At 40.6% G+C, this 12,411-nt stretch overlaps 1 protein-coding gene across 1 annotated transcript in view; it reads right to left on the bottom strand.

The window, feature by feature from the left end:
* Positions 1-12,411, bottom strand: part of LOC123507724 — a 52,960-nt gene that overhangs the window by 24,237 nt on the left and 16,312 nt on the right. Inside the window, 10 exon segments of the mRNA XM_045260882.1 lie at positions 697-867; positions 2,172-2,321; positions 3,458-3,565; positions 3,696-3,845; positions 4,525-4,609; positions 4,611-4,668; positions 5,293-5,420; positions 5,799-5,819; positions 6,146-6,294; positions 6,804-6,928. Of these exon segments, the coding sequence (XP_045116817.1) occupies positions 697-867; positions 2,172-2,321; positions 3,458-3,565; positions 3,696-3,845; positions 4,525-4,609; positions 4,611-4,668; positions 5,293-5,420; positions 5,799-5,819; positions 6,146-6,294; positions 6,804-6,928 (1,145 nt within the window).

The raw sequence follows: 12,411 nt of genomic DNA, 5'->3' as shown, positions 1-12,411 counted from the left end.
ACTGGTTTGATTTCTGCAATGTCAGCCTTTTAAAACCTTGGCCCGCAACTTTGCCAGACCTGAACCCTATAAAAAATCTCTGGGTGTACATAAAACTGAAGCTAAAAGAGAGATACCGCCTCCCTCCCACGCCTCCAAGCCACTATTCAGGACATATGGGACAATATTGACACTCAGTATCTCCACCACCTGGGTGATACACTTCGCAAGAGACTCGAATGGTCAAGAAGGCACGAGGGCACTCTATCAATTACTAGTTTAGGTGAATACCCTCATTAAAACATATTTTCTGTGTCATTAATCTCCTTCACAGGATGTCACAGGTACTGCGCCTTCTGCTCTGACCAGCAGTGTAATCTCAGAGGACTGAAAGAAGACAAAGTACAGAAAGAAAATGCAAGTAGAACATTATTTGACTTACCCAACAATACAAGAAAGCGAACTCCTTACATATTTATGAGAATAAGTAATAAGATTCTCAACAGATCAAAAGACTTAACAATGAAGCACAGAGGAAGTGACAGAACATTATTTGATCTAACCACAGTACAAGAGAGAGAGAACTCCTTACATACTTATCATATTTGGTAAAGAGATTCTCAGCAAATCAGAAGACTTAAGGAATACAAAGCACAGAGAAAGCAAGAGAAGAACATTACTTGAGCTAACCACAGTACAAGAGAGCACACTCCTTACATTGTGTGAAAGGAAGTCCCAGGTCTTCACATCGGCACCCATCTGTGGCATCTCAAACTGGGGGGACTGCAGGAAGAGGCTCTTGGTCCCTCTCCTATCATGGTAGTGCAAGTTTGTCTCACTGGCTGGGTCACGGCTGCTGTATGCCCAGATGACTCGCACTGTGTCGTCCTTGTTGGAGGGAATAAAGGACATTTTTGTGACATGGGAAGAAAAGAGTATTGTGATGATTCAAAAGACTATGATTTATTCCAAGGGAAGATTGGTGTGTGGTGAGTGTGTTGGTTATGAGTAAATGACATGAGGAAAAAGAAGAAAGAGATGATTTGTGCAGGCTTCATTCAGGTTATCTGTAGTAGATGGGCCACTTGTCATCCTGTCTAGTAGAGAGATTGTTAGTGTGCATGTATGAGTAGTTGTGTTAGATGACAGATAGAGAGAGGAGAGAAAGGTTAGAGATATTCAAAGTAAGGTTTTTCTTGGTAATCTAATATTTGATATGCACTGTGTCATCCTGTCTAGATTTTATTCTATTTTTCATTTCCTAGGACAAGAAAAGGAAGGAAAAACCAGGTCCACAGAAATCCCAGTGTTTAATGAAAAGAGGCAAATGTATTATAAAGAAATGGAGGATAAATGTCATGAAACTTTCCTCTTGAAATAATTAGAAACAAAGGGAATGGGGAAATAGAGAAGTAAGCATAGATTTACCAGTGAACGGAAAAAAAGACTGAGAACACCGGAGGAAACTTTAGTATGTACCCATTTGTGGGGGATTGCACTTGTAAGAATATTGTATGATTAGAGGGAAAGGGTATTTAGACAATTTGTTATTTTAGAATTACATATGGTTCAGTTTGCATAATGTTATTTTGTTGCAGTGGTAAGAACATTAATGCATCGCGTTGATGCAGACTGGATTTTTTTTTTTTTTTCTTTTATATGTAGGGAAGAGAGCCAGCCAAGGGCAGAAAAAAGAAAGTTAGAAAAAGTTAGTGATGATTGTGGGAAAAAAAAGAGCCATAATTTATATGATGTAGGTTATTCCATGGAAACTAAAGCACATTGTAGAAATGGTCTAAAAAATCATTTAAATTTATCCTTCCCTTATTCCACATTTTTCCCCGAGTTTTGGGAATAGTAACTGAATGAATGAAACAAGAGTTATTTCAGCTGTCTGACACATGATGGTGAAGCAACATTTCCAGGTCCATTGTGTCCTCAGTGTTGTTATGGACGAAACAGTGGAACCATGCGTGCTTTGGGGTCCGAGGGGTCTCCAAGCGCATGGGTTCAAATCCTGTCCACAGTCCGAGTGTAGGTTGGGCTTCCTTACTCGGGGCAACGGTTTCCTAGCGGGTGGGCTTTGAGATAGGAGGTACCTCAAAAAGTATCTCCTTTAGCCCAGAAATTCCCGTGAAAACCCCACATGGTATAAAAAAAAAAAAAAAAAAAAAAAAGAGGAAGAATCTTACAGAGAGAGTGTAGTCCTGGTCCCCATCACAGGTGTCCCAGGGCCGGGAGAACCTCAGTACTGTGTGGGTGTCGTTCTGGTAGCCCCCCAGCAGCTTCACATCCTGAGATTCATCTACCATTGGGGCCGAGTTGCCCTCAGCATAACTGTCCTGTATGGAAGACCACAACACTGAGCTCCTTGCAACATTGGCCTGTATCCTGGAACACTTTGCTCTCTCAATTATCACTTTTTAAAGACTACAGAGATAATTACAAGTGTTTCCCTTATAAATAGTATAGGAATCTGTAACCAGAGACGTGGAAACAACCTTGAAATACTTTCATTTTTTATGTGAGAGGGAAAGAGGCTAAGTGCATTAAAATGCACATAAGAAAAGGCTATCTTTTTTTTTCTTTTTACATTAAGGCCTATAGCGCCTGTAGGCACACTAGAAGAGTGTATGGGAAGCGCTGTTCAGCTTCTGCTCATTAGCGGCGCAGGCAACTTTATTTGTAGTGGTATCCATATTAGGGCCCATATCACCCCCGAAGCCTATCTTGGGTGTAACCACCTAGAACCTGGGTATCATGGTGACATGTAGGTAACTTTAAACCATTCGACAAATTGCAAAGTGTTTAAGGCTGTATGTGGTGGGATTTGAACCTATGCGTGGACGTCTGCCCGATCCCACGCTCACCACCTTATTCACTATGCTATCGCCTCTCTAACTGAGGCGCTAGTCCCTACAAAAGGAGCAAAAAATCTATCCAAAGTTAGAGAAGTGTCTGGAGACCTCTCTCTTGCTCAGAATGCTGCTACAAATTTGCAAACACCAGCTGCTCAACTCAGGGGAGAGGAATGGTCTATAGTGAGCAGCAAACTCACCCTGGCTGGTGGTAGCTCCTTGGTGCCGACTTACTGCCTAGAAGTCAGTGAAACAAGGTTGCCTCTCAGTGGTCCAACGTGCCCTTGAGGAAGTTTGGGTCAGTTTTCTTATATCACTGATGGTGTTATGTTATTGGGATTAGTCACTAGTGAGGAATTCTGGCCCATGCTTAGAAATATTCTCTGCTCTCACCATGACCATTTTCTAAAGGCCGCAGAAATTATCTAGGTTTTTTAAGATTGTTTCTCCTCCTAATATGTAGAAATCTTGTCAATATATCACTGCAACCATAAAAACACACTTAAAAACCCATGTAACTTTAACAAGAGCCATTTGAAAGAGTGGAGGTGCAGCATGGAAGTGTTTCAGAGTACAGGTCACTCTCCTGAGAGAAGACAAAGCAGTCACCAGTTACTCACGTGCAGGAACACCTCCCCGCTGGTGTCCACCCATCCCAGTATGATGTCTGCTCCCTTCATGCCTCCGGTGGGAGAGAAGCCCAGTCCCACATAGCCTGTTGTGCCCACCTGTGGCACAGAAAACTTATATAGTTTGGAAGAAGGAATATTTTGAAAAATAGGACTATGTAGTTGTAATTCCTGAGGGAAATCCTGATGTGTATTCTTAATGCCCCCACGGTTAATGCAAAATGCTTACCTGAACCTCAAACACAACATCTTCCTTCCTGGGCGTCCACAACAAGACGTAGCTGCCCTGCTGGTCCAGCACCACGCTGTGCATGAAGCTCACCTCAGGCAGAGGATCCTGCAGTGGCTGGAGGTCTGGTGCTGTGATGGTACTGCTTTTCTGAAAGATGGCATGAGTGAATTGCATCAGAGAAAATGTTGCTAATTGATGGTATATTTAATATTTTTCCTGCAATTTGCTAAGATCTTCCCACACTACAAACCATTTTTTAATCTTTCTTCTTGCTCCACTACCATCCTCAAGCATTACCTGGCTAAAAATGACAAAATCTATCATTATTTTTTTTATTTTCATTTTCACTGCTTATTAAGATTTCATTGCTTTTAGTGCTGTGAGGTATTGCATATTGCAGTGAAAGTGTTAATTCAGTTTCAAGAAGGGAAGAGTATGTACTCGAGTTGACGGCCACACATAGTCTGTACAGGATGAAGTAAAAGTGGCCAGTGATATATTCTATTGCCAACAGTGTAAATGTAAATTAAATTATTCAGTGTCAGATGAATGGCAGGCTGGTGTAGGTATGGTGGTGGTGGAGGTGCAGCTTGTGTACTGTAGCTACAATGGGAATGGAGTAATCAATGATGATGTGGAGTGGTATCCACATTCTACATCTCTTACATTTATTGGTGAGCAGCTTTAGTGATGAAATTCTTGCTCCACTAACTTCTTGTTAGTGTGTGGATTGTTTGGTGCCAGAATGTGAACTATTCATGGCACATAACTCGTACCCAGCATTGTTTTGGTTTTCTTGTGAATTTTTATATCTCTAATGACTTACTCCCATAAGAATGCTTTGGCCATGAAGGTGGCATGTTGAGGTGTGGTTCCCCTCCAGCACAGCCTTCTGCAGGGCAGAGGTCAATCTCGTCCATCCAGATGGCTTTGTCTTGCAGCACATTATACAGGGACTGGTTGATATACTCTGGTGGCAGAGGGGAGGAGTGGTTCAGAATTTGTAGATAAGAGTTTTCTTATTTACACTCACTTATTTGACTCACAAATAAATATTTTGATGAATTTTATGCACTGAACAGTGTTAGACTGGATTTGTCTTTTTTTTTTTTATAAAGGATTGAGAGAGAGGGAGAGGCAAAGCATGTGTGTCAAATGGCCAGAAAGGAAACTATTGTTAGACCTGAGTGCCAACACTCTGACTCTTGCTGGACTTCAGACTATAAAGAACTCTTCCATTTGATATTTTCATTATTTATGAAAATAGTCATCATTTGATATCGACTGATGATTATTACTTGTACGTATTTGGTTAAGAATGTTTTATAAAACAATGGAGAAGGTCTGCCAGGATGCAAATATCCAATGACAGATGTAGCTGCTTGATAAAAAGTGTATTCAAATTATGTTTAGCTTGTTACTTTATATTGGCAAACTCGTGGTTATGGATAGGGTGGTGAGGAGTGAGCAAGTATGTAAGTCTTTTTGATGGAAAAGCCTGATGTAGGTGAGAGTTTGATAAAGCTTATGGAGTGAATGCCAACAAGTGTGATGTGTCAGGTTGGAGAGGTACAGTGGGTGGCGCAGCACATACTCTGAGGGGCAGTGATGTTGACGGTCTTCAGCATGTCAGCCATGATGAGTGGCATGCCTGTAGTTGACAGATTCCCACTCTTCACTTTCTCCAGTAGTTTGTTCTCCACCTCCCAGTTCATCTCAATTCTGAAAGGACATGTATTCATTTCAAGACTCTGTGTTCCATCGGGCACAATCAGTGCAACACACCACACTCACCTCTGTTTTGCTTTGGCCCTCAGTGTTCAGTCTTTGGTCTGCTGACTGTCTTACAAAAACTTGACATTTGATGTGTTTTTTTTTTTTTTTTTTAGCAGATCAGAGGACTTAGTTAGGACTGAGGAAAACAGCCAATACAGTGTGAGCAAGTATGGTGTGTTCTGTGATTTCTGACATGATTGTACTTCCAATGAGTGAAGTGTGTATATCATAAGTATATGATTAACATGCATATGAATAGGACAGTATAGCACAAGACAAGGTTTGTGAATACTCAGCATTACTAATCAGGAGTTACAGACTTACTTGTAATTCAGCATTTTTTCCCTGAAAAGTAAATAGACAGGATAAATTTTACAAAAAACCTTTAGAGTGATGAGTGGTATGATTGTTGTGAGAAATGTATGCATGGCCATGGTGAGAAAAGACATGTTAATTTTTTAAAACAATGTACTTCTAAATACTTAACTTGGATGAGAATTGAGAAACAAGTATTAGTGAACCATCTTATAAACAAACTTCTTATTAGACACATCACTACATCAGACATTTACTTTTGTATTTCTGCTCCCTGCTGTTACAGAACTACATGCATAGAGTTACATAATCATTCTAAGTGAATGTACACATTGATAGAGAGCATTCACACTTACAGCTTGTCTTTGTTAGCAGCACTGATCTCAAGGCCAAGACTATCGAGAACAGTGTTCATTTCTGGGTTTGAGCCGCACAGGAAGAGGTCAACACGTGGGTAGTAACTCAGGAAGGTGAGGCACATTTCTTCATTGGTGCCGAACCCTCCCTAAAATAATGCAGCAGCTGTCATATGCCGTTAAGGTTTCTTAGTACATAAGGAAAAAGCTCCTCTGAGAATGTAATTGAAAAGATGAGACAAATTTAAGAACAGGGATGCTAAGTGGGCAATAGTTAAGTATGTTTTATAAAGGGACTGCCAGCTTAATTCCCTTATTTCCTTATGTTTTGTTTAAAAGTTCTTACAAGGTTGCTTTATCCATATAACCTTAAACTTTATGGTTTTGATATAGGTGTGTGGAGTAAAGACTTCCTTGTAAGGCAGTGGAGGTTAAGAGAAGTGACTTACTCCCAAGTGAAGAAGCCAAAGGTGAAACTAGTCAATAAACTCACTCTTATGACTTTCACCCCCCAAAATTAGTCAGTATCTCACCTGTACATTGTAAGTCAAAGTGAATTTCCTGTTAGCAGTGAGAGGACTTATCTGTGTCACGAAATTAGTGTTTTAATGTACTGTGACGTTATTAGTGGGGGTTTGAGTGAGGCAGCCAGACTCACGTAGGTTGGAGTGGTGCGGTGAGATGCATTGTAGCCGCACTCCATAACAAGACTGTCGCCAGGAAGAAGAGTCACCTCCTCCTTCAAGATCCTGGTGTTCTGATAGTCAAAGTCGTAATGCATGTCTGTTGGAAAATGGGCATTGTGATGTGTATGCATAGACACACACACACACACACACACACACACACACACACACACACACACACACACACACACACACACACACACACATGCACACACACACATGCACACACACACACACACTCAGTGGTTAGAGCGCTGGCTTCACAAGCCAGATGACCGGGGTTCGATTCCCCAGCCGGGTGGAGATATTTGGGTGTGTCTCCTTTCACGTGTAGCCCCTGTTCACCTAGCAGTGAGTAGGTACGGGATGTAAATCGAGGAGTTGTGACCTTGTTGTCCCGGTGTGTGGTGTGTGCCTGGTCTCAGACCTATCCCAAGATCGGAAATAATGAGCTCTGAGCTCGTTCCGTAGGGTAACGTCTGGCTGTCTCGTCAGAGACTGCAGCAGATCAAACAGTGAACAGTGAATTACACTGAACAAAAGCCATGTCATGAAAATGGGAAAGAGTGAAAGACGACCTGTGGGAATCTATAAGATGGGAGATGGTGTAGAACTGGAGAAAGTCAAAAAGGAAAAGGACTTAGGAGTGACGATGGAAGAAAACAATCAACCAGTAAGCCATATTGATAGAATTTTTAGAGAAACATATAATTTGCTGAGGAATATTGGAGTAGCATTTCACTACATGGACAAAGAAATGATGAAGAAATTGATAAATACTATAATAAGACCTAGATTGGAATATGCAGGAGTAGTGTGGACCCCTCATAAAAAGAAACACATAAGAAAATTGGAGGCTACAAAAAATGGCTACAAGAATGGTCCCAGAACTTGAAGGGATGACATATGAGGAGAGACTAAAGGCTATGGATCTACCAACCTTGGAACAAAGAAGGGAGAGAGGAGACCTGATACAAGTCTATAAATTGATCAACGGAATGGACCAAGTGGATAATGAGAAACTGATCTTGAGAGAAGAATATGACATCCGAAGCACAAGATCGCATAGTAAAAAGCTGAGAAAAGGAAGATGTCTGAGATATATTAAAAAATATAGTTTCCCGCAGAGATGTATTGAGACGTGGAACAGTTTAGATGAAGAAGTAGTGTCTGCAACGAGTGTGCACACTTTTAAAGTAAGATTGGATAAGTGTAGATATGGAGACGGGGCCACACGAGCATAAAGCCCAGGCCCTGTAAAACTACAACTAGGTAAATACAACTAGGTAAATACACACACACACACACACACACACACACACACACACACACACAATGTAATGTATTCCAACATAAATGGAGTGATATCGGGGATTTTAGAACTCAACGATTACTTGAGGGACAAGAACCCAGATATTGTGGGTCTTACTGAAACAAAACTGAGAGAGGGAGAAGACCTGATGAAGGTTGGAGAAGGGAAATATAACGTTTGGAAAAGAAATAGAGTAGGTAAGATGGGAGGAGGAGTGATGTTGCTGGTTAAAAAAGATATAAAGGTGGATCAAGTGAAAAAGGTATGGGAAAGGCAGAAGTGCTAAAGATCAGAGCAGAAACTAATGAAGGAAAAAGAGGCACTACATAGTGGTGTACGTACCACCTAAGACAAATGCATGGTCAGTACAGGAATATGAAGAAATGATAAGTGATACAGGAACATGTCTGGAAGAAATGTTGGGTGGCTGTGAACGAACTATAATGATGGGAGATTTTAATTGTAAAGAGGTGTGTTGGGAGGACTGGTCAATGGAAGGATCAGAGACAACATGGGAAATACACTATTGACACTGGCAATGGAAAATGTGTTAACTCAGTGGGTCAAAGAAGATACTAGGTTTGGAGGAGAGGGAGCATCGTCAAGACTGGACTTGGTCTTTAGTACAGAGCCAATGGTCATTGAGGAGATGAGGGTGGAGTGCCCTTTAGCAAAGAGTGATCATGCAGTTTTGGAGTTCAAGGTGATAGACGAAGAGAAATCTAGAAGAAATGAAGAATATAAAGTGGGAAGATGGAATTATGCCAAGACAGATTTTGGAAACCTAAAGAAATTCTTTCAAGAGACAAATTGGATGAAATTCAAGAGTGCTAAGGAGCAAATGAAAAGTGGAAGGAATTTATAAAAATATACAAAGAAGGTGAGAAAAATTTGTACCAATAAGACAACATAGAGAAGTTGGAAAGCAGGACTGGTTTAACGATAGATGTGAAAAGGCTAGAACAAGAAAAGAGGATGCATGGAAGAGGTGGAGAAGGAAAAGACGGATTAAGCAGTGGGAAAGTTACAAAAGAGCAAGAAATGAATATGTGTTGATTAGAAGAGAAGAAAGAAAGAAACAAGAAAAGGATATAATTGATAAATGTAAAGACCAACCAAGGCTTTTTACAGACATGTGAACAACAACATCAAAAATAGAGAAAGTATTGAAAGTTTAGAAGTAAATGGAGTATGCAGTGAAGATCCCAGGAAATGGCAGAGGCTATGAATGGATGCTTTCGGAAGGTATTCACAAAGGAGACTGCTTTTGACAAACCACTGGTAATGGAACAGAAAGGGATTATGAAGGAGTTTCAAGTAACGGTGGAGGAGATCAAGAACATGATGGGGAGTTTAGAAGTGAGAAAAGCTGTGGGACCTGATGGGGTATCAGGATGGATTTTAAGAGAATGCAGGGAGCAATTGGCAGAAAAAGTTTGTGAAGTAATTGATGCCTCATTAAGGGAAGGTGTAGTGCCCCAAGACTGGAAAAGAGCTAACATTGTCCCAATCTATAAATCAGGTAACAAGAGAGACCCATTGAACTATAGACCAGTGTCACTTACAAGTGTGGTAGCTAAGATGTGTGAGAGGGTGGTGAAGACTAGATGGACAGACTTCTTGGAGAAAAATGACATACTTTGTGAGTGTCAATTTGGTTTTAGGAAAGGGCGTTCATGCACGACAAACCTGATATGTTACTATTCGAGGGTGATAGATGTAATACAGGAAAGAGATGGTTGGGCTGATGGAATATATCTGGATTTAAAAAAGGCCTTTGATAAGGTACCACACCAGAGACTGATCTGGAAACTTGAAATGGTAGGAGGAGTGCATGGCAGTTTACTAAAATGGATGGAAGACTTTTGGTAGGAAGAGAAATGAGAACAATAATTAAGGACAGACCATCAGAATGGGGATTGGTGGAGAGTGGAGTTCCACAGGGATCAGTGTTGGCACCAGTAATGTTCGCAGTCTACATAAATGACATGGTGGATGGGGTGTCCAGTTATGTGAGCCTATTTGCAGACGATGCAAAATTGTTACGAAAAGTGAGATGTGACAAAGATTGCGAACTACTCCAGGAAGACTTGGACAGAATATGGAAATGGAGCTGTACATGGCAAATGGAGTTCAACACGACAAAATGCAAGAAAATAGAGTTTGGCAAGAGTGAAAGAAGAATCAGGAGTATGTACAAGATAGGAAATGAAGACATAAAACCAGTCATGAAGAAAAAGACCTTGGGGTGACAATTACCAATGACCTATCGCCAGAGAGACATATAAACAAAATAATTGGAGAAGTATTGAACTTATTGAGGAACATAAGAGTGGCGTTCGTATATCTAGATGAAGAAATGATGAAGAAAATAATTACTGCAATGATAAGACCGAGGCTTGAATATGCAACAATACAGTGGGCTCCGAACTTAAAGAAACACATAAGGAAACTAGAGAAAGTACAGAGGGCTGCAACGAAAATGGTGCCTGACTTAAGAGATTTGACTTATGAAGACAGACTGAAAAGAATGCAACTTCCAACCCTGGAAAACAGAAGAGAAAGGGGAGACCTGATAGCAATATACAGAGTGATGATTGGCATGGAAAAATGGATAGGGAAGATCTGTGTATGTGGAATGGAAGAATGTCGAGAGGGCATGGGAAAAACTAAAATGGCCACTTATAGGAGAGATGTGAAAAAATATAGCTTCCCTCATAGAAGGGTGGAAGCATGGAATAGTTTAGACGTGGAAGTGGTCAACGCAAGGAATATTCATGATTTTAAGAAAAAGCTGGACATTAATAGATATGGAGACGGGACAACACGAGCATAGCTCTTTTCCCGTATGTTACAATTAGGTAAATACAATTAGGTAAATACACACACACACACATAGAATGGTGGAAAAATGGAATGCATTGAGTGATGAAGTTGTTACAGCACATAATGTGCATAGCTTTAAAGAAAAATTTGATAAATGGAGATATGGAGACAGGATACTGTAAGCCCTGCTCAAACCCTGCACAATACAACTAGGTAAAATATACACACACACACACACACACACACACACACACACACACACACACACACACACACACACACACACACCCCGCGTAGTGTAGTGGTTAGCACGCTTGACTCACAATCGAGAGGGTCCGGGTTCGAGTCCCGGAGGTGGCGAGGCAAATGGGCAAGCCTCTTAATGTGTAGCCCCTGTTCACCTAGTGGTAAATAGGTATGGGATGTAACTTGAGGGGTTGTGGCCTCGCTTTCCCGGTGTGTGTTGTGTGTTGTGGTCTCAGTCCTACCCTACGAGCTCTGAGCTCACTCCGTAATGGGGGAAGACTGACTGGATGACCAACAGATGACTGTGGTGGTGGTGGTGATGGTGAATTACACACATACACACATGATGGAAGTATGGGTAAAAGTAATAGAAAACTGACGTGGGAATACAAAATGGGAGAAGAGATTATAATAAAGAGGAAGCCAGAGAATGACCTGGAAGTGGTTATACAAGACACCCTGACCACAGAAAGACACGTAAATTAAATATTTACTTCAGCATACAAGACACTAACAAGTATAAGAGTGGCATTTAATTACGTGAATAAGCGTGTGATGAAAAAAATCATAACCACTATAATAAGAACCATAAGTGAACATGCAGCAGTGGTGTGGTCTCCACATATGCCAAAGAATATCAAGAAATTAGAAATATTCAAAGGACAGCTACAAAGATGGTGCTAGAGATGAAGAAAAAATGAAGGAAATGGGACTATCAACTTTGAAAGGTTGACTGGAGAGAGGAGATCTAATAATGATGTACAAGATAATTAACCGTATTGAAAAGATGGACAGACAAGACATGGTATCACTGACAGAAGATGGAGATAGATGGACGAGAGGATCATGAAGAGTCACTATTTGAGGGACATTAAAAAGTTTAGTTTTCCACATGGAATGATGGACATCTGGAATAGCTTGAGTGAAGAGATTGTAACAGCAGAAAATGTGCATTCATTTAAGGAAAAGTTGAATAAAAGTAGATATGGAGGCAGGTCACTATGAGCCCCTCTCAAACCATGTAATATACAACTAGATAAATACAACTAGGTAAATACAAACACTGAAGAAAAACTTAATAGATAAGAGATATAGTTCAGGTTTTAATAAATTGGGATTAATTAAATATCCACATGAATGATAAGCTCAGGTCATCATTGCATCTTATGTACAATAAAACTGCTACTCAGAAACAC

This window comes from Portunus trituberculatus, chromosome 23 (genome assembly GCF_017591435.1).
Source record: "Portunus trituberculatus isolate SZX2019 chromosome 23, ASM1759143v1, whole genome shotgun sequence".
Lineage (NCBI taxonomy): Eukaryota > Metazoa > Arthropoda > Malacostraca > Decapoda > Portunidae > Portunus > Portunus trituberculatus.
Note: the sequence above shows the minus strand (reverse complement) of the source record. Positions and strands in the feature narration are given on the sequence as shown.